This window comes from Tachyglossus aculeatus, chromosome 2 (assembly GCF_015852505.1).
Source record: "Tachyglossus aculeatus isolate mTacAcu1 chromosome 2, mTacAcu1.pri, whole genome shotgun sequence".
Taxonomy (NCBI): domain Eukaryota; kingdom Metazoa; phylum Chordata; class Mammalia; order Monotremata; family Tachyglossidae; genus Tachyglossus; species Tachyglossus aculeatus.
This window is the reverse complement of record NC_052067.1, coordinates 125,679,454-125,703,082: the sequence shown is the minus strand read 5'-3', so window position 1 is coordinate 125,703,082 and position 23,629 is coordinate 125,679,454. Positions and strand designations below refer to the sequence as shown.

General features: G+C 45.6%; 1 protein-coding gene across 2 annotated transcripts in view; it reads right to left on the bottom strand.

The window, feature by feature from the left end:
- The window catches only part of PIBF1 (progesterone immunomodulatory binding factor 1), a 332,641-nt gene that overhangs the window by 202,371 nt on the left and 106,641 nt on the right, over positions 1–23,629 (bottom strand). For both annotated transcript variants that reach the window (XM_038741731.1, XM_038741734.1), the window contains one exon: positions 17,923–18,021. In XM_038741731.1, the coding sequence (XP_038597659.1) occupies positions 17,923–18,021 (99 nt within the window). The remainder of the gene's footprint in view (positions 1–17,922; positions 18,022–23,629) is intronic.

Genomic DNA, 23,629 nt, shown 5'->3' with positions numbered 1-23,629 from the left:
GCAACCCCATTTGCTGGTATCCACCCCAGTGCTTAGTATAACAATAACGATGGCATTTGTTAAGCGCTTACTATGTGCAAAGCACTGTTCTAAGCGCTGGGGAGGATACAAGGTGATCGGGTTGTCCCATGTGGGGTTCACAATCTAAATCCCCATTTTACAGATGAGGTAACTGAGGCCCAGAGAAGTTAAGTGATTTGCCCAAAGTCACACAGCTGACAAGTGGCGGACCTGGGATTTGAACCCATAACCTCTGACCTCAAAGCCCGGGCTCTTTCCACTGAGCCACGCTGCTTCTCTGTATAGTGCCTGGCACATAGTAAGCACTTAACAAATACCACAATTATTATTATTATTATTATTATTATTAGTGGGGAAGAAAGAGACAAATAAGTTACAGGTAGAAGGAAGCAACAGAGGAAAGCACAGTCAGGAGTTCGGCGAAGGCAGAGAGGAGAATGAGGCACGGAGGCTCCTCACGTGAAGAGCTCCTAACTCTAGACCATCTCCCTTTATCATGGCTACGCTAAAACTCCCTTTCCAATATCTCCTCTCTAGATGTACACCTCCACACCCACAGAATCACTCTCCCTGCTGATCTCTTAATACAGTGCCTGACATTCTGTACAGGTCCTTTCATTCATTCGGTCATATTTATTGAGCGCTTACTGTGTGCAGAGCCCTGTATCAAGGACTCGAGAGAGTAAAATGCAACAATAAACTGACACATTCCCTGCCCATGACAAGCTCAGTCTAGAGAGGTGAGAAGCAGACATTAATATAAATAAATTACAGATCTGTACATAAGTACTGGGGGCTGGGAGGGGGGAAGAACAAAAGGAGCAAGTCGGGGCAATGCGGAAGGGAGTGGGAGAAGAGGAAGGGGGTTCTTAGTCAGGGAAGGCCTCTTGGAGGAGATGTGCCTTCAATAAAGCTTTGAAGTGGGGGAGAGTCCATTGTCTGTCGGATTTGAGGAGGTTCCAGGCCAGAGGCAGCACTTGGGCAAGGGACAGGTGGTGAGATAGGTGAGAAAGAGGCACAGTGAGAAGGTGAGCATTAGAGGAGTGAAGTGTGAGGGCTGGGCTGTAGGAAGAGAGTAGTGAGGTGAGGTAGGAGGTGCAAGGTGATTAAGTGCCTTGAAGCTCTAGACTGTAAATTCGTTGTGGGCAGGGAATGTGCTTGTTCATTGTTATACTGTATTTTCCCAAGCACTTAGTACAGTGCTCTGCATACAGTAAGTGCTCAATAAATACAACTGACTGATTGAATGAATTAACAAATACATCCAAAAAACTCTCACCCTCGTGTCCTTCCACCGACCTCCTGGAGCAACGTGCTCCTCTGGTGCTAACCTTCTCCTTGTGCCTCGTTCTCGCCTGTCCCGCCGTCGACCCCAGGCCCACGTCCTACCTCTGGCCTGGAATGCCCTCCCTCCTCACATCCGCCAAACAAGCACACTTCCTCCCTTCAAAGCCCTACTAAAAGCTCACCTCCTCCAGATGGCCTTCCCAGACTGAGTCCCCCTTTTCCTCTGCTCCTCCTCCCCTCCCCATCACTCCGACTCCCTCCCTCCTCACCCCACAGCACTTGTGTATATATGTACATATTTATTATTCTATTTTATTAATGAAATGCATGTATCTCTATTTCTATTTATTCATATTGATGCTATTGATGCCTGCTTACTTGTTTTGATGTCTGGCTCTCCCCTCTAGACTGTAAGCCCATTGCTGGACAAGGGATTGTCTCTATTTGTTGCTGAATTGTACTTCCCAAGCACTTAGTACAGTGTTCTACACACAGTAAGCACTCAATAAATACAACTGAATGAATGAACAACCCCAACCATGCATCCATGGATCACGTCTCTCGCTCCTGTGCTTGTGTAGCAGAGGGCAGAGGCAGAATCCCGGCAGACACCGGCCTCGTTTCAGCCCCTTTGAATTAATTGTGCTCTGCCTTGCTGGAACTCTTAACTTCTCTTTTGCCCAAGAACACTACTTATCCCTCATCAACCTTTCATGCCCGTTGGCTCCATCAAAATTATTCTTGACTTTCAATGCATTTCTGAAGGCTCCAGGGGGCTTCTATTTTTTAGGCTGTCTTCAAAATGGAGCCCCCCAATATGTCCACCCCACTTTCCCGATTCCATCCCACTGACATTTATACTTCCATCCATCTAAGCTATCTCTCAAAAAGAGATCATCTGCCTGCTTTCAAGTCTTACCCCTTCTGTGGTGCTGACCCTATTCCTTCTGGCCTTCAAAAAACACTTGATTTCACTGTTCTTTTTAAATGGCATTTGTTAAGCACTTACTTTGTGCCGGGCACCGTCAGAATTGCTTGTCAGAATTTGAACTATTCCTTTTAAATATTTGCAGAGACCAATGTAAAACACGATATGAAAACAAACTACATGAGAAACTGTAGCAAATTTGACTGAAAACAAGAAATTGCGAAACATCAAAATACCAGAGATGTATTAACATATTTTTAATGACATTTATTAAGTCCTTACTGTGTGCCAAAGCACTGTACTAAGCACTGGGGTACTTACAAGCTAACCAGATTGGACAAAGTTCATGTCCCACAGGGGACTCAAAGTCTTAAACCACTGAGTTACTAGGCCATGTGGCTTCATTCATTCATTCATTCAATCATATTTATTGAGTGTTTACTGTGTGCAGAGCACTGTACTAAATACTTGGAAAGTACAATACAGCAATAAAGAGAGACAATCCCAGCCCATAACGGGCTCACAGTCTAGATGAGGGGGACTGTTGTGGTGTGTTACCACCTTAATTACTTTGAAACCTGGCCCTAACACAGTAGACAGATCCAGCCAAGGAAGCCAAACTGATCGTTAAATGACAGGACAAGACTGCCAACAATGAGGACCCCAATGGGTATGAGTGTAAAATGAGGGGAGAATCAGACATTCGTTCAATTGTATTTATTGAGCACTTACTGTGTGCAGAGCACTGTACTAAGTGCTTGGGAAGTACAAGTTGGCAACATATAGAGACATGGAGCTGAGCTCTGAGAAACACCCACAGGGAGGGAGTGGGAGGGAGGCTGGTTTGTGCGGAGGAAGAGCCGGCAAAAGAGACAGAGACAGCTCCATCAGACCTAAGAGAAGAGCAAGGAAATATCAGGAAAACCAAACCTAGGTAAGTGTTTCTGAGAGAAGGGAGAGAGCCCCAGGGACGAAGCAAGCGAGAGGTTAAGGGAGATCAGGATGGGGTAGAGTCCGTTAGATTTGGCAAGGAGGAGATCATTCTGGAGAGACTGTAATAAGTGGCATGGCAAAGGTGGAAAACAGATTGTAAAGAGTCAAGAAGGGATTTGGAAGAGTCTGTTCAAGGCGTTTGGACAGGAATGGGAGGAAGGAGATGGGGTGATAGTTGAAGGGTGCAGTGAACCCAGAGAAGGATTGGTTAGGATAAGGGAGATGTGCGCAGGTTTGAACGCAGAGGGGAAGAAGCCACCTGAGAATGATCAGTTGAAGATGATAGGGAGGGAAGAAGAGAAGCAGCATGCGGTAGTTGAAAGAAGGCAGGCCTGGGATACAGGAGGGCCTGGGTTTTAATCCCAGCTCTGCCACTGGTCTGGCTGTGTGCTTTGGGCAAGTCACTTAACTTTTCTGGGCCTCAGTTCCCTAAATCGGTAAAACAGGGATTAAGACTATGTGCCCCATGTGGGACATGGACTGTGTCCAAGCTGAATAGCTTGCATCTACCCCAGCGCTTAGTACGGTGCCTGGCACACAGGAAGCACTTAACAAATACCTTAACCACCCTTCTCCCCACCCCACAAAAAACAGTCTTGAGACCTTCAATTGAGCCTGGAGTGTGGAGCCCCACTGCTGACGATGCGATCTTTTGAATGCCATTTTTGCCTCTTTTCCCCTATTTTTTAATTGATCTTTGCATCAAGGACAGCATATGGCCTAGGTGGCAGGCAGGATTTAGAAGATAGCGAGAAGAAGCGTGGCCTAGTGGATAGAGCACGCGCCTGGGAGTCAGAAGGTCATGGGTTTTTATCCTAGCTCCGCCACTCGTCTGCTATGTGACTTTGGGCAAGTCACTTAACTTCCCTGGCCCTCATCTGTATACGGGGATTAAGTCTGTGAGGCTGAAGTGGAAAGGGACTGTGTCCAATCTGATTAACGTGTATCTGCCCCAAAGCTTAGAACAGTGCCTGGCACGTTGTAAGCACTTAACAAGCACCCTAATTATTATAGATTATTATTTGGACACTACTGTCAGCTCTGTCCGGCTGATGAAAACACTCAGCTCGGGGAAGGATTTCCTGTGCACAGACCGGTAGGTGACCTAGGTTTCCTTCCCACTTCGTGTCAGACTGTAGCTCTGTGCCAAATCCGCAAAGTGAACGATAACCAGGAGCGCCGTGGGCCCCGTACGGGGGAGCCTGACCTGATCATCTGGTATCTACGTCAGGGCTTAGTACAAACAGTGCTTGGCACATGGTAATCACTAACCAAGTACCACAGCTATAGCCATTTGCATGTCTTCCTGTACGTGCGCGGCTAGGGAACGGTTCCTAGGCAACCCGGGAAGTTCCATCAGCCCATGCTCTGCTCTACCATGGCAGGAAGAAGCAGAAACAGACGGTACCTTCCCCATCAGAGCGAGATCTGCTGCCCCGAAGTAGAGCCGCCCTGCCCCGTGGGCCACTAGGACTTCCCCCTCATGGCACGGAGAAGCGGCCGAGGGAGGCCTCTGGCCGCGACCGACCGACTGCGGCTGGGATTAATTACCGCCCCTGTTGGATTCTGAGTCGTGAAGTTTGTTCCTCAAACCCCAGTACTCTGGCACTCTTCGAATGCGTTTCATTTCATAGCACTGTCCTCATCTTTTATGTTGTTGGGGGCTCTTCATTTGTCATCTTCCCTTTCGTCTCTGTGGCCATTTCCGCCCACCACAACTCATTCTTACGTTGTGAGGTCTCTGGGAGCCGGGGACTGTGTCTAAGTCCCAAATATCTACTTTTTTCTTAATCTTTAGTGTGGTGCTTTGCACAGAGTAGGTGCTTAATATATTCCATTAGATTCCATATAAATAAATATTTATTTATTACTTCTACCACCATTACTAACTGAAAGAATATTTCAGTAGGGTGGGGGCATATCTGATTCCGGTTGCAGGTCTTTCGGTGGCACCCTCAAACATAGGTTGAATGGCACTCAGTACAGGGATCTGCACATGTTAAGCACTCGATAAATACCATGGATTGACTGATTAACCGACCGGCCCCTCCCTTAGCCCAGCTGCACTCGGACAGTGATGGTCAAAGGACCTGTCAGAGGTCCGGCAACTCAGACTTGACCAACCATTCTCCTGTGGAGTAATAATAATTATAATCATCATCATCATCATCATTATTATTAAAGAGGTCTTGGTCTTATTCTTTCCACTCGTCTTGTATCTACTATACTGAAAAAAAACACACTTAATCATATTTGAGTGCTTACTGTGTGCAAAGCACTGTACTTAGCGCTTGGGAAGTACAAATCGGCAACATATAGAGATGGTCCCTACCCAACAACGGGCTCACAGTCTAGAATCTGTTGTACCATGATTTTGTCTGAATCCACACTGTCACTCAAGTAATGCACAACTGACTACATCGTTTGGTATCCAAACAATAATAACAATAATGATGGCATTTGTTAAGCGCTTACTATGTGCGAAGCACTGTTCTAAGTGCTGGGGGGCGGGGGGGGGGGGGCTACAAGGTGATCAGGTTGTCCCACGTGGGGCTCACAGTCTTAATCCTCATTTTACAGATGAGGGAACTGAGGCCCAGAAAAGTTAAGTGACTTGTCCAAAGTCACACAGCTGACAAGTGGCGGAGCCGGGATTAGAACTCATCACCTCTGGCTCCCAATAATCGATACTACAACAAAGTGACTGTGTAGTACTTGTGGCCTTGAGGAGGAAGAGGGAATAAATAACGACTACGAAGAGAAGCAGATGAAATTCACGAAAATATTTCAATACATTATATTTATAGTCATTTGATTATAGAGTCATTTGCTCCTGACTTTGGGCCACTTTTTTTTTCACTTACATTTTTCTCCATCTGCACAGTGGGCGTATTAAAAAAAAATCTTATTTGTGAAACAAAGTCAGTTTCAAATGAAAAGTCCTATGCTTGAACACAACTACGTTCGGAAAGCGTAGCCAACTCATTTTTGTTAAAGAAAAACACCACGTCTTTGCAGACGATCGAATATACTTCCAATCAATTCTCTGTTTTGTTCTTTATGAAAGACCTTTATGTGGTGATTGACACATAATTTAGAAGCAGCCTCTAAAACTGGAAGTAACATGTATCTAAATATGTCTGCCAAGTTTAAAAATATTTAAGGAGCTAAATTGAAACATGTTGAAAATGACTCACTGTAGTACCAGAATACACACAGTAGGAAATAAGAGCTCATTTACAAGAGGGAGAAATCCACTCAACACTTCATCTGTGGGACTTCACTACACTTCCCTTCCAGTAAACATATTTTTAAATAATCATGGAAAACCAAACACTTTCAGCTGAAAATTCTGATTTGAGCAGTTTGCACTTCAAAACCATATGCCTATCTTTTTATGGGGCATGGATATATTTACTAAATTGGAGCCAATTAAGAGTCCAAAACAAGCAGCAAATTAGCAACATTAAAAGTAGTCTGATAGTAAGACTTGAATGACGCATGTTCAGCTCAGTCCTGTGATGCAAGTTCCATATTTATACACAGGGCAAAATTTAACACCTGAAAAATACCAATGAAGTCTTCGCAGAATTATTAGCAATCTAATCCATTATTATTAAATGATGGTATTTGTTAAGCGCTTACTATGTGTCAAGCACTGGTCTAAGCGCTGGGCACTGTTCTAAAACAAAAGGAAATCAAATTGGGGAATAATTGGGGAATAAAATCCTTGTTACTAATTTCTTCCAGAAAACTGACCAGGGTTCCATGGGGGACAGTATTAACCTAAGATGAGGATTTAAAAAAAAAGAGGGAAAGTGAAGAACAGGAAGAATGAATCCATAGAACAACTGGGGAATTCACACAGGAGGGGCAAAACACACACACACACACACCACACACTCTCTCTCTCTCTCAAATAAAATTCTTATAATACCAATCTGGACACATACACACTTGTAGTCAATCCACGGTATTTATTGAACACTACGTGCAGGGCACTGTCCTAAGCGATTGGGAGAGTACAACAAAACAGAATTAGCATTCATTCATTCAATCGTATTTATTGAGCGCTTACTGTGTGCACAGCACTGTACTAAGCACTGGGGAAGTACAAGTTGGCAAGATATAGAGACGGTCCCTACCCAACAACAGGCTCACAGTCTAGAAGGGGGAGACAGACAACAAAACAAAACATGTGGACAGGTGTCAAGTCATCAGAATAAATAGAAATAAAGCTAGATGCACATCATTAACAAAAATAGAATAGTAAATATGTACAAGTAAAATAAATAGAGTAATAAATCTGTACAGACATATATACAGGTGCTGTGGGGAGGGGAAGGAGGTAGGGCAGGGGGATGGGGAGGAGGAGAGGAAAAAGGGGGCTCAGTCTGGGAAGGCCTCCTGGAGGAGGTGAGCTCTCAGTAGGGCTTTGAAGGGAGGAAGAGAGCTAGCTTGGTGGATCTGTGGAGGGAGGCAGACACATTCCCTGCACATAACAGGCTTGCAGTCCAGAGACAGCTTAGAGTCTACGTCATCCTTCAATCAGTGGTATTTACTGAGTGTTTACAGTGTGCATGGCCCTAAACTAGGCAAGTGAGAGAGTACAGAAGCTCACTATCTACCAACTCTGTTACATTGCATTTTCCCAAATGCTTAGTACAGTGCTCTGAACACAGTAAGCATTCAATAAATACCACGGATAAAAAAAAACCCCACTGGCTGATAAGTAGATTGGACACAATCCTTACCATCTGAGGTGCAGTGGGAGTAGCTTGGTGTTAGAGGAATAAAGTGTGCAAGCTCAGTTGAAGTAGGATTGGAGTGAGGAGAAGTAGGAGGGAGAGAGATGATGGACTGCCTGAGACGCAGTGTGGCCTAGAGGAAACAGCTCGGGCCTGAGAGTCAGATTCTAATCCCAGAACCACTACTTGTCTGCTCTGTGACCTCGGGCAAGTCACTTCACTGCTCTGTGCCACAATTGCCTCATCTGTAAAATGGGGATTAAGACAGTGAGCCCCACGTGGGACAACTTGATCACCTTGTATCTCCCCCCCAGCGCTTAGAACAGTGCTCTGCACATAGTAAGCGCTTAACAAATGCCATCATTATTATTATTATTATCTGAAAAATGGGGATAAAGAATAATAATAACAATGATGACATTTATTAAGTGCTTACTATGTGCAGAGCACTGTTCTAAGCACTGGGGAGGTTACAAGGAGATCAGGCTGTCCCACGGCGGGTTCACAATCTTAATCCCCATTTTACAAATGAGGGAACTGAGGCACAGAGAAGTTAAGTGACTTGCCCAAAGTCACACAGCTGACAACTGGCGCAGCTGGGATTCGAACCCATGACCCCTGACTCCAAAGCCCATGCTCTTTCCACTGAGCCACGCTGCTTCTCTAAGAATGTGAGCACTATGTGGGATGGGTATCAATTCCACCACTTAGTATGGTGCCTGATATATAGTATGGGTTTACAAATGTTATTTTTTTTTAATGTTACTTGTTAAGTGATTACTACATGGCAGGCCCTGGACTATGTGCTGGAGTAGATACAACCTAATCAAGTTGTATAGTCCTTGTCCCACATGGGGCTCACATAATCCCTACTTTACATCCCTAGGAGAAGCAGCATGGCTCAGTGGAAAGAGCACGGGCTTTGGAGTCAGAGGTCATGGGTTCAAATCCCGGCTCCTCCAATTGTCAGCTGTGTGACTTTGGGCAAGTCACTTAACTTCTCTGTGCCTCAGTTCCCTCATCTGTAAAATGGGGATTAAAAGTGTGGCACAACCTGATCACCTTGTAACCTCCCCAGCGCTTAGAACAGTGTTTTGCACATAGTAAGCGCTTAATAAATGCCATCATTATTATTATATGAGGTAACTGGCATGGAGGAGTTAAGTGACAATTACTTATTTGCTTAATTACTTATTAAGTGACACTGGAAACTGGGGATGATGAATTTGTTAAACTTGAGCAGCTCTAGTGATTTTTCCATTCTGGGGCAATTGCCAACTCTGACTTTCATGCTAAAGCTGCATTAGATGTGGATGGCCCGCTCAAAGGCAAATGGGATCCTGTGGTTGTTTTCCAACAGGATCTGAGAAGGTTCTTCCCTGTCCTTTCCACGCTTGTTCTTTCTCATTTGCTTGACTAACTTACTGCAGTTTACCTCACGGAGACCTTTGCAGATTAAGTCCTCATTCCCTCTTCCCCCGCTCCTTGCTGTGTTGCCCCTGCACTTGGATTTGCACGCCTTAGTCGCACCTCTCTCAGTCCCACTGCACTTATACTAGTATCCACAATTTTTTTTATTTATATTAATATACTCTCCCAAGACCTTAGTACAGTGCTCTGCACGTAGTAAGTGCTCCATAATAATAATAATAATAATAATATTGATGGCATTTGTTAAGCGCTTACTATGACTCACTGTTGATGGCACTACCATCCTTTCCGTCTCACAAGCCCGCAACCTTGGTGTCATCCTCAACTCTACTCTCTCGTTCACCCCTCACATCCAAGCCGTCACCAAAACCTGCCGGTCTCACCTCCGCAACACTGCCAAGATCCGCCCTTTCCTCTCCATCGAAACTGCTACCCTGCTCGTTCAAGCTCTCATCCTATCCCGTCTGGATTACTGTATCAGCCTTCTCTCTGATCTCCCATCCTCGTGTCTCTCCCCACTTCAATCCATACTTCATGCCGCTGCCCGGACTGTCTTTGTCTAGAAACGCTCTGGACATGTTACTCCCCTCCTCAAAAATCTCCAGTGGCTACCAATCAACCTACGCATCAGGCAGAAACTCCTCACCCTGGGCTTCAAGGCTGTCCATCACCTCGCCCCCTCCTACCTCACCTCCCTTTTCTCCTTCTATAGCCCAGCCTGCACCCTCCGCTCTTCTGCCGCTAACCTCCTCACTGTGCCTCGTTCTCGCCTGTCCCGCCGTTGACTCCTGGCCCACGTCATCCCCCTGGCCTGGAATGCCCTCCCTCTGCCCATCCGCCAAGCTAGCTCTCTTCCTCCCTTCAAGGCCCTACTGAGAGCTCACCTCCTCCAGGAGGCCTTCCCAGACTGAGCCCCCTCCTTCCTCTCCCCCTCCTGCCCTCCTCCATCCCCCCCGCCTTACCTCCTTCCCTTCCCCACAACACCTGTATATATGTATATATGTTTGTACGTTTTTATTACTCTATTTATTTATTTTACTTGTACATATTCTATTTATTTTATTTTGTTAATATGTTTTGTTCTGTTCTCTGTCTCCCCCTTCTAGACTGTGAGCCCACTGTTGGGTAGGGACCGTCTCTATATGTTGCCAACTTGTACTTCCCAAGCGCTTAGTACAGTGCTCTGCACACAGTAAGCGCTCAATAAATACAATTGAATGAATGAATGAATGAATATGAGCCAAGCACTGTTCTATGTGCTGGGGGAGATACAAGGTAATCAGGTTGTCCCCCATGGGGCTCACAGTCTTAATCCCCATTTTACAGAAGAGGTAACTGAGATGCAGAAGTTAAGTGACTTGCCCAAAGTCACACAGCTGATGTGACAGAACCCATGACCACTGACTCCCAAGTCTGTGCTCTTTCCACTAAGCCATGCATTGATTGATTGATTAATGTCTGTCTCCCCCTCCATTGATTCATGCAGAGCACTGCACTAAGCACTTGGGAAGTACAAGTTGGCAACATATAGAGACGGTCCCTACCCGAAAGCAGGCTCACAGTCTAGAAGGGGGAGACAGACAATAAAACCAAACATGTGGACAGGTGTCACGTCGTCAGAACAAATAAAATTAAAGCTAAATGCACACTAGACTGCAGTCTAGACTGTAACCTCGCTAAGCTGCTCAGGGAACATGTCTACCAACTCTGTTACAAGCTCTCCCTACAGCTTAGTACGGTGTTCTGCACGCAGTCAGCGCTCAATAAATACCACTGACTCAACGGAAGTCACATCTCAGCTACTCTCCTGTGTGGTCGCTACAGTTCTGCTCTCAGGTTCCACTCCCCCTGGATTTGGGGCCCCATGAGGACACCCACCCTCCCCTTTCCTACCGTCCCCGTCCCCCCAGGGAGGAAGAGGTGGGGTTGGGGCTCTGGAGACTCTCACTGAGTCAGAAAGGGTCAGCACCGCTGTCCGCATTGAGCCCAAGGGGAGCTAAACACTGGAGTAGAAACAAAGATAATCCAATGGGACATGGGCCCGGTCTTATATGGGCAACGTGTTTTTATCTTCTATTCCTTCCTCCTCCCTCAAGTATATTTTAGTGTTTTTCTCCACTGCTACAGGTAAACTAGTTGAGGGCAGGGACTGCGTAAGAGATTCATTCTGCCCTCTGCTAAGTGCTGGTTAGTTAATGCAGAGGGCTGACCCTGGGGTTCGCAATGTCCGCTGACTAAATGTTACCGGTGGTGATTAATTGTCTACCTGGGGCCTGCTATGCGACCCCCGGCCCACGTCCTCCCCTTGGCCTGGAATGCCCTCCCTCCACACATCCGCCAAGCTAGCTCTTTTCCTCCCTTCAAAACCCTACTGAGCTCACCTCCTCCAGGAGGCCTTCCCAGACTGAGCCCCCTTTTTCCTCTCCTTCTCCCCATAACCCCCCAACCCTACCTCCTTCCCCTCCCCACAGCACTTGTATATATATTTGTACAGATTTATTACTCTATTTATTTTACTTGTACATATTTTCTATTCATTTTGTTAATGATGTGCATATAGCTATAATTCTATTTGTTCTGATGATTTTGACACCTGTCTACATATTTTGTTTTGTTGTCTGTCTCCCTCTTCTAGACTGTGAGCCTGTTGTTAGGTAGGGACCGTCTCTATATGTTGCCGACTTGTACTTCCCAAGCACTTAGTACAGTGCTCTGCACCAGTAAGCACTCAATAAATACGATTAAATGAATGAATGCTATCGAAGTCAGATCTACAATCAGGTCTTGAACAACTTTCCAAGCAACAACGATGAATCCTACTAAATATCTAACAGCAGGCTGAGGTAACAGCCAATGCAGTCACGGAACACGGTCACCAGCCTGGAAGCGATAATAACAATAATAATAATGGCATTTATTAAGCGCTTACTATGTGCAAAGCACGGTTCTAAGCGCTGGGGAGGTTACAAGGGGATCAGGTTGTCCCACGGGGGGATCACAGTCTTAATCCTCATTTTACAGATGAGGTAACTGAGGCTCAGAGAAGTTAAGTGACTTGCCCAAAGTCACACAGCTGACAATTGGCGGAGTCGGGATTTGAACCCATGACCTCTGACTCCAAAGCCCGTGCTCCTTCCACTGAGCCACGCTGCTTCTCACAGCAGCACAGCTGCAACAGACGGGCCATGTGACAAGAAGAGATGATAGCAGGATAACACCAAACAGCTTTTTTATGGTGAATTAACATGGTTATTCGCTGCAAGCACGGATGTATGCAGAATGAAAGAAGAAAAAAGAATGAGAGCAAAGAAAAACACAGAGGGTAAAGCCGGAATGTAAACAAGGCAGGTTTGAATAAGGCTGCCAACCACTAAAATTAGAGTTAAAAGCATCCAAGTCACTCTTTGGACACGGGGCAAAATTGAATCTGGAAGACCTAAATTCTAGACCACCACCCAAACTGCAACTTTTGTTACATTTGCACTTGTAACATCTGCACAACAGAAATCCAAAATTATCAATATATTTGGGATGGAAGCAGCATGGCCTAGTGGAAAGAGCCCAAGGCTGGGAGTCAGAGAACCTAGGTTCTACTCTCAGCTCTTCTATTTGCCTGTTGCGTGACCTTGGAGAAGTCACCTCACTTTTCCGTGCCTCAATTTCCTCAGCTGTAAAATGGGGACTCAATACCTGTTCTCCCTCTAAGACTGTGAGCTCCATGTGAGATGGGGAATGTGTCCGACCTTATTATCTTCTATCTACCCCAGTTCTTAGAACAGCGCTTGACACAGAGTAAGCGCTTAACAAGTACCATTAAAAAAAAAGGGAAGTAGCTATATGTTCAGAAGTCCTGAAATTCATAGCAAGCATATTTTCATGCCTCAGGTATATGAAAAAGTTGTATATTTTGCTCCATCACTTGTCTCTGACTTTCAATCTCCAATCCTAAAAATGAAATTAACATCAGCCATCTGGGGGGATTGCTGAGAGAATGCAAAGAATCACAAAGATAATGTAAATCATTCTGTTTCTAGGAAAAAGAGATAATACTATCAGATATCATTTAAACAATATCTAAATACATAAGATGAATATAGAATTTATTTTCAAAAGGACAACCATCACTTTTCAGAGTTTGCACACTGAAAATTTTCCTCAAACTTTATACATTCAAAAATATATTCTATATTTTTAGAGCCAATTACAGAAAAATTTCCTTTCAACTGTAACTGAAGAGTTATTACTTAGATCACTGCCAGAACGCAAGATAATGTTTCACATGCCAGTACTTTATATACAGCACTCGCTGTCAGAATTCCAAGCATCTAATAGTATTTTCTCCTTCTGTTTCCATTTAGGGATTGATTTATTTTTTTTTTCCCTTCTTTTGACATTTGAGGATGCAGAATGTATCCTTTGAGTGTGTGCTAGGATTCAGAGGCACATAAAATGAGGCAATCACAATTCAGGCGGGTGAAAGCTGGTTCTTTGTTGCTTAATACTGGGTTAAATGTTGTTTGAATTGAGACATACACAGTACTACTGTATTATCAGGAAGAGTCCAGTCCTTTGATATTAAAATTCTCAACCGTGAAGCCCTTAAAAAATAGTTTAGTATGGCTGTGTTGCTTTCTCAATGTATCCTTCAATAATAAAGCAACTCGTTTTAGTTACTTGAAAAGGCATTTGAACAAAAAACTGCAAAACTAACATTAATGAGAAAGATGAGACGAATTCCATCGGACGAGAAAACTGATCGTGGCTACAGCCCTGAACATAGATCTTGCCACAGGCTTGATTTAACCACCATTTAGGACAAGCGGCATTCCACATGCTCTTGAAGCTTTTGAATATTTCAAACATATTGATTTATACAGATATTATCAAAGGCATTGAGTATATGTTTCCTACTCTGAGTAATGTGAAGTTCGACAAAAAAAAAAATAAGAACAGAAAACTAGTTACATAAAAAAAATTCAAACCAGATAGTAGGTCTGAGATATTGTTTATTGTAAGCCCCTGAGATTCCTATTTTCGGAAAATATAGGCTTCTATTTGTCTCATTTATATGAAGGATACACTATATTTTAGTTATCCAAATTTTGTTTTGAGAAAATGTATTGAAGAAAGTAACCTGTCAGTAAGTCACAGAGGTCCGCTATATTTTCCAAGAATTCACAATACCTAGGCTTCATTCAATCGTATTTACTGAGTGTTTACTGTGTGCTTGGGAAGTACAATTCAGCAACAAATAGAGACAATACCTGCCCACAACTGGCATTTGTTAAGCGCTTACAATGTGCCAGGCACTGTACTAAACGCTGGGGTAGACACAAGGTTGTCAGGTTAGACACATTCCCTTTCCCACATGGGGCTCATGGTCTTCAGTCCCATTTTACAGATGAGGGAACTGAGGCCCAGAGAAGTGAAGTGATTTGCCCAAGGTCACACGGCAGACAAACAGTGGAGCCGGGATTATTCATTCATTCAATCGTATTTATTGAGCGCTTACTGTGTGCAGAGCACTGTACTAAGAGCTTGGGAAGTATAAGTTCATTTGTTCATTCATTCATTCAATCGTATTTATTGAGTGCTTACTGTGTGTAGAGCACCGTACTAAGTGCTTGGGAAGTACAAGTTGGCAACATATAGCGACGGTCCCTACCCAACAGTGGGCTCACAGTCTAGAAGGGGGAGACAGAGAACAAAACAAAACATATTAATAAAATAAAATAAATAGAATAAATATGCACAAATAAAATAAATAAATAAATAGAGTAATAAATTTGTACAAACATATATGCATATATACAGGTGCAGTGGGGAGGGGAAGGAGGTAAGGCGGGGGGGAAGGGGAGGGGGAGGATGGGGCAACATATAAGTTGGCAACATATAGAGATGGTCCCTACCCAACAGCAGGCTCACAGCCTAGAAGGGGGAGACAGACAACAAAACAAAACATATTAACAAAATAAAATAAATAGAATAAATATGTACAAGTAAAATAAATAAATAAATAAATAGAGTAATAAATACGTACAAGCATATATACATATATACAGGTGCTGTGGGGAGGGGAAGGAGGTAAGGCAGAGGGGATGGGAAGGGGGAGGAGGGGAAGAGGAAGGAGGGGGCTCAGTCTGGGAAGGCCTCCTGGAGGAGGTGAGCTCTCAGTAGGAGTATTAGAAACCAGGTCCTTCTGACTTCCAGCCCGTGCTCTAGCCACTAGGCCATGCTGCGTCTCTTCATCCCCCAATGTGGCTCTCTCTCACTGCACCCCCCTTCCCTCTCTCTTCTCATTCATTCATTCAATTGATTGATTGATTCATTCATTCAATCGTATTTATTGAGCGCTTACTGTGAGCAGAGCACCGTACTAAGCGCTTGGGAAGTACAAGTCGGCAACATATAGAGACAGTCCCTACCCAGCAACGGGCTCACAGTGTGTAGAAGACATCCTTTGAACCCCACATTGTCCATCGCTGCCCGCCACTTCAGCTCCTGGTCACTGATGTTTACCGCCTCCTGGAATCTCACGTCTGCATTTCATTCGGAGCTGTTTGGCTAACCTTCCCAAGAGCTCTCCTTTCTCCCACTCTGATCGTTGGGGATTTCAATATCATCATGGTGCCGATGGGCGCCCCGGATCCCCAGTGCGCTTCCCTTCCTCCTCCTCCTCCGAGAATCTCTTACCCCATTCTGCCTTACCACTCAACAGCCAGGATGCACACTTGATCTAATCATCTCCAAACAATGCCTCATCTCTAACCTCACTAACTCTCTCCTTCCACTTTCCAAACACAACCTTCTCACTGCCCACAGGCCCACCCGACCTAGCTCTCAAATTTAATAATAATGACAGTATTTGATAAGCGCTTACTATGTGCCAAGCACTGTTCTAAGCGCTGGGGTAGACACAAGGTAATCAGGTTGTCCCACGGGGGGGCTTACAGTCTTAATCCCCATTTTCCAGATGAGGTAACTGAGGCACAGAGAAGTTAAGTGACTTCCCGGGCTCCTTCCACTGAGCCATGCTGCTTCTCCTCAATGTGGTCCTCTCGTATGACCTCTGTATCTAGACCCAGTCCACCATGGCTCAGTGGAAAGAGCATGGGCTTTGGAGTCAGAGGTCACGGGTTCAAATCCCAGCTCCACCACTTGTCAGCTGGGTGACTTTGGGCAAGTTACTTAACTTCTCTGTGCCTCAGTTATCTCATCTGTATAATGGGGATTAAGACTGTGAGCCCCCCGTGGGACAACCTGATCACCTTGTAACCTCTCCAGCGCTTCGAACAGTGCTTTGCACATAGTAAGTGCTTAATAAATGCTATCATTATTATTATTATCCCAGGACATTTTCCTTTACCTGGACTCCTTCCTGTCATTCTCATCTCCTTAAGGCAACTCAGAGACCTGGGAAGCAAGCAGTCTACCCCCACTCCCCTACCAACCCTACAGAATCGGATAGAAGGCATGTCAGAAGGTCATGGGTTCTAATCCTGCCTCCACCACTTGTCAGCTGTGCGACCTTGAGCCAGCCACTTAACTTCTCCGTGCCTCAGTTATCTCATCTGTAAAATGGGGATGGAGACCGTAAGCCCCACATGGGACAAGGAACTGTGTCTAGCCTGATTTGCTTGCATCCACCCCAGCGCTTAGTATAGTGACTGGAATATAGTAAGCGCTCAACAAATACCGTAATGACTATTATTACTATTTTAGGGTGCCGCAACACCAAAAAGGTCTTAGTTGACAACTGCAAGTGTGCAATAAAATAAAATACGGCGATTCACAGATTTAGATCACTTTTTAACTTAGATGGTATTTGTTAAGCACTTCATATGTGTCAACCACTGCTCTAAGCACTGGGGTAGATACAAGTTAATCAGACCAGATGGAGTCCCTGTTCCACATGAGGCTTACAGCCTAAGGAGGAGTGAGCACAGGTATGGATTTAATCCCTATTTTGCAGATGAGGGAACTGAGGCACAGAGAAGCTAAGTGACTCGCCCGAGGTCACACAGCAGGCAAATGGTGGAGCTAGGATTAGAAATCAGGTCCTCTGGCTCCAAGGCCTGTGCTCTTTCCACTAGCCATGCCGCTCATCTGAGAGGTCAACAAATAAAACTGTTGAGCCATTGCATGCTAGTTAGGAATGGTGCTTTTGGTGGATTCGGTCAATGAAAGAGCATAATTTAGCATGACTGTCAATCATGCCAAATTAGGCTTCCATTCTAAAAAAAGAAAGGCATTCAAAAAGACATTAGGTTTCATATTAGGATTAAGGTGAACTGTGCTGTGATAGCTTTCTTGTCCTACCTTATCAATAAATTCATTTCACAGGGGGTTGACTGAAATAATTCCTAAAAGGCAGCACCATTTCTACTATCATTATTTTACTCTTTTTTTCTCTTGCAAACGCCCCGGATACCCCCCCAACCAAAAAAGGAAACAAGCCCCAAAGCATTAAAAAAAAAAAAGAACGAAAGCACTTTGGTGATGAAAGGTACTTACTGTTCTAAGAGTTGATCATATTTTCCTGCAGCATCTTTTTCAGCCCAAACTGCCCGGTCTTTTTCAGCCACAGCATTATCTCTTGCTTCTCTTAGATTCCTATAATTGTTTTGAAAAAAGGAAGTGTCAGTTGTAAATTTGTTTCGTAGACACTTATTAAACATCCACCTCCACATCATAAAGAAACTCCTTACCATCAGCTTTAAAGCACTCGATCACCTGGCCTCCTTCTACTTTATCACCCCGATTTCCTCCTACAACCCAGCCCGCACACTTCGCTCTTCTAATGTAGCTTACTCCCTGCACCTCTATCTCTTCTATTTCACCGCTGACCTCTTGTCCTCTAATTCATTCAATCGTATTTATTGAGCACTTACTGTGTGCACAGCACTGTACTAAGCTCTTGGGAAGTACAAGTCGGTAACATATAGAGACGGTCCCTACCCAACAATGGGCTCATTTCGCTGCTGACCTCTCGCCTGTGTCCTGCCTCTGGCCTGGGACGCCCTCCCTCTTCATATCCGACAGACCATCTCTCCGTATCTTCAAAGCCTTAATAATGAGAGCATTTATTAAGCGCTTACTATGTGCAAAGCACTGTTCTAAGCACTGGGGAGGTTACAAGGTGATCAGGTTGTCCCCTGGGGGGCTCACAGTCTTCATCCCCATTTTACAGATGAGGTAACTGAGGCACAGAGAAGTGAAGTGGCTTTCTCAAAGTCACACAGCTGGCAACTGGTGGAGTCGGCATTTGAACCCATGACCTCTGACTCCAAAGCCCGTGCTCTTTCCACTGAGCCACGCTGCTTCTCTAAAACCATATCTCCATCAGGACGCCTTCCCGGAATCCAACGCCCATCTATGTTGCCTTGGACTTGGATTTGCACTCTTTATTTACCCCTCCCTCACCCCCACAGCACTTAAATGTTTATTTATAGTAATATCCGTCTGTCCCGCTAGACTGTATACTTGTTGTGGGCAGGGACCTTGCCTACTGACTCTGTTCTATTGTACTCTTCCAAGCGCTTAGGACAGTACTCTGCACACAGTAAGCACTCAATAAATAGGATTGATTAATTGATGGATTGATTGAATGATGAAATAACAGGTGGAATTACAGTATTATATGCAGCATCACTCGTCTGTTCACACCAGGGTGACGGAGCGGGTGGCTAACGGCCTTCCCCATAGTTTTGGGAGGGATTGGCGGCCTTCCCCACTCTGCCCTGTACTGATGAAAAGAGGCCGGTGGTTGTCAAAATGGTGGCTTCACCTCTTCATCCACTGTAGGACTCTGGGAACGTGCAAGAACGATTCCTCTCAGCCCAAGCAGACCCGCCATTCATTCATTCATCCATTCAATTGTATTTATTGAGCGCTTACTGTGTGCAGAGCACTGTACTAAGCGCTTGGGAAGTACAAGTGGGCAACATATAGAGACGGTCCCTACCCAACAGCGGATTCACAGTCTAGAAGGGGGAGACAGGCGACAAAACAAAACATTTTAACAAAATAAAATAAATAGGATAAATATGTACAAGTAAAATAAATAAATGGAGTAATAAATCATCATCATCATCATCAATTGCATTTATTGAGCGCTTACTATGTGCAGAGCACTGTACTAAGCGCATGGGAAGTACAAATTGGCAACATACAGAGACAGTCCCTACCCAACATTGGGCTCACAGTCTAAAAGGGGGAGACAGAGAACAAAACCAAACATACTAACAAAATAAAATAAATAGAATAGATATGTACAAGCAAAATAAATAAATAAATAAATAGAGTAATAAATATGTACAAACACATATACACATATACAGGTGCTGTGGGGAAGGGAAGGAGGTAAGATGGGGGGGATGGAGAGGGGGACGAGGGGGAGAGGAAGGAAGGGGCTCAGTCTGGGAAGGCCTCCTGGAGGAGGTGAGCTCTCAGCAGGGCCTTGAAGGGAGGAAGAGAGCTAGCTTGGCGGATGGGCAATAAATAGTTCCTGAGGGACGAACTGGGGTGCGGCAGAGCCAGGTGTGGAGCAGCAAGAATACCATCATGGGGACCACGCAATTGTTCTGCTTTTCTGCCAGGGCCCACCGCCATGGCTGCAGGAATGAAGCAAAACTGCTAGGCTGCAGCAGCCATCGGCAGCTCTAGGCCGCTAGCTCTGGGTGGCTCTCCCCGAGTGGTGTTGCGGGGCTGAGGGAGGGGTAACTAAAAGGTGCAACTCCAAGTGCAAGGGTGACGTGGGAGGGAGTGGGAGAAGAGGAAAGGAAAGCCTACTTGGGGAAGGCCTCCTGGAGGAGATGTGCCTTTGACGAGGTTTTGAAGGTGGGGAGAGTAAATGACTGGTGGATATAAAGAGGGAGGGCAGGACATGGGTGAGAGGTCGGAGGCAAGGTGGGCAAGTCTGAGGTACAGAAAGTAGGTTGGCATTACAGGAGCGAAGTATATGGGCTGGGTTGTAGTAGGAATCAGTGAGCTGAGGTAGGAGAGGATAAGGCGATTGAGTGGTTCTCCTGAGTGATGTGAGGATGCTGGGTCCGGGTCTCAGGAATCATCCCGACCTCCCTGGCCGGAATTTCAAGGTTGGAGAGAGATCTTAGGGCATGTGCACGGAGGACTATTGGGTTTCACCTCCCGTGACCCAGGAGTGCTTAAGACAGGACAGGACACTGGAATTCAAGAAAAGGAGGAACAAATCATTGGCAATGATGCTCACTGAACCTATTTTTGTGGTTTCTTGACCACAGCAGACACCGCTTCACCCAGAAGGTGCCACTGCCCACCATACTGGATTGCCTAATTCCACAAGCGGGCCGAAGGGTCTGCCGTACACCTCTGCCGGTGCAAGGCTCCACAAGGCACAGCAGGGCTGGCCCTCAAACAGTCTCCCAAGGGTTGCTCCTGGAGGAGGGTTGCTCCTGGAGGCCCCTACCAGTGGAAGCAGAGTGGCCTAATGGATAGTGCAAGAGCCTGGGAGCCAGAAAAACCTGGGCTCTAATCCTGGCTCCACTGCTTGTCCGCTGTGTGATCTTGGGCAAATCACTTCACTTCTCTGGGCCTCAGTTCCCTCATCTGTAAAATGGGGATTACGACCGTGAGCCCCACGGGGGACAGGGACTGAGTCCAACTCGATTTGCTTGTACCCATCTGAAGGCTTAGAACAGCGCCCGGCACATAGTAAGCGTTTAACAAATACCAATATTATTGATGCAGCAGCCCCACGGACACCGCATATCCCAAATCTGCCTCGCTGCCTTGAAGCCGTTTGTCATCACACCCCCGTCAGCTGTTCTGTACATTTAACTCCCTCCTCAGGCCCCCTATCCCTCCCCCTCTACCATCCCTCACCCCCAGCGATCTGGCCACATACTTCATTATGGTCTGAGCTCCCCAAAATCACCCTTCCCACTCTTCAATTCCCCCTCCTCTTGCTCCCCTTTTCAACTTTCCCAACCTTCCCAGCAGTATCTTCAGAGGAGGTCTCCTGCCTCCACATGAGCATAGGACCCCATTCCTTCGCACCTTATCAAATCTCTCACCCCTTCCCTTCCCTCCTCCCCTCCTTAACTTCCATCCTCAACCGCACACTCTCCAATGGCTTCTTCCTCTCTGCCTTCAAACATGCCCACGTCTCCACACCATTGTCAGCTGTGTGACTTTGGGCAAGTCACTTCTCTTCTCTGGGCCTCAGTCCCCTCACCTGTAAAATGGGGATGAAGATTGGGAGCCCCAAGTGGGACAACATGATTACCTTGTATATCCCCCGGTGCTTAGAACAGTGCTTGGCACATAGTAGGTGCTTAACAAGCACCACTTTTTTTTTTATTTAGAAAAGCAGATGGCTCAGTGGAAAGAGCCCAGGTTTTGGAATCAGAGGTCATGGGTTCAAATCCCGGCTCTGCCTATTGTCAGCTGTGTGACTTTGGAGAAGTCACTTCACTTCTCTGGGCCTCAGTTACCTCATCTGCAAAATGGGGATTAAGACTGTGTGCCCCACGTGGGACAACCTGATCACCTTGTAACCTCCCCAGCGCTTAGAACAGTGCTTTGCACATAGTAAGCACTTAATAAATGTCATTATTATTATATATATCTATATATCTATGTCTATTTATATTAATGACTGTTTACTTGTTTTGTTGTGCATGTATCTATAATTCTATTTATTTATATTGATGCTATTGATGCCCATATTACTACTTGTTTTGATGTCTGTGTCCCCCCTTCTAGACTATAAGCCCGATGTGTGCAGGTATTGTCTCTTTTTATTGCTAAATTGTACTTTCCAAGAGCTTAATACAGCGCTGTGCACACAATAAGCGCTCAATAAATACAACTGAATGAATGAACGATGCGACTAAAATGGTTCACCTTCCCCACTGTCACTGCTCCAAATGTCCACTTTCCTGCCCACCCGAGTGCAAACAGAGGTTCATTCATTCACTCATTCAATCATATTTATTGAGCACTTTCTGTGTGCAGAGCACTGTACTCAGTGCTTGAAAAGTACAACACGGCAACATACAAAGACAGTCCCTACCCAACAACGGGCTCACAGTCTAGAAGGGGGAGACAGACAACAAAACTAAACAAGTAGAAAGGTGTCAATACTATCAAAATAAATAGAATTACAGACATATACATATCATTAATAAAGTAAATAGAGTAATAAATATGTACAAATATACACAAGTGCTGTGGGGAGGAGAAGGAGGTAGGGCAGAGGGAGGGAGTGGGGGCGATGGGGAGGGGAGGAGGAGGAGAGGTTACGGCGGGGGGGGCTCAGACTGGGAAGGCATCCTGGAGGAGGTGAGCTCTCAGTAGGGCTTTGAAGGGAGGAAGAGAGCTAGTTTGGCGGATGTGTGGAGGGAGGGCATTCCAGGCCAGGGGGAGGACGTGGGCCAGGGGTCGACGGCGGGACAGACGAGAACGAGGCACAGTGAGGAGGTTAGCAGCAGAGGAGTGGAGTGTGCGGGCTGGGCTGGAGAAGGAGAGAAAGGAGGTGAGGTAGGAGGGGGCCAGGTGATGGACAGCCTTGAAGCCGAGAGTGAGGAGTTTTTGCTTGATGCTTACGTTGACTGGCAGCCACTGGAGATTTTTGAGGAGGGGAGTAACATGCCCAGAGCGTTTCTGCAAAAAGATGATCTGGGCAGCACAGTGAAGAATAGACTGAAGCGGGGAGGGACAGGAGGATGAGAGATCAGAGAGGAGACTGATTCAGTAATCCAGTCAGGATAGGATGAGAAATTGAACCAGCAAGGTAGCGGTTTGGATGGAGAGGAAAGGGACAGGTTGCTCCGAGCTGTTTTCCACAGGGTCAACCGAGGACCCAGGGACTCCCCTGAAGGGGAGGCAGCATCATCTTCCTTCCCCTGCCCTTCCCATACACATTCCTTGGAGTTTCCTCTCAGAAATAAGAACCTCTAGACCGTAAGCTCGTTATGAGCATGGAATGTGTCTGCTAATTCTGTTGATTTGTCCTCTCCCAAGCGCTTAGGACAGTGCTCTGCACACAGTAAGCGCTCAATAAATACCACTGATCGATACTGCAATGCCTCCTGCAGATCTTTCTCCTCTCCTAAAGCAAAGGCCTTGGTAAAAGACTGCTTTGCATCACAGGATCATTTAATAATAATAATGGTGGTATTTGTTAAGCGCTTATTATATGTGAAGCATTGTTCTAAGCGCTGGGGGATACAAAGTGATC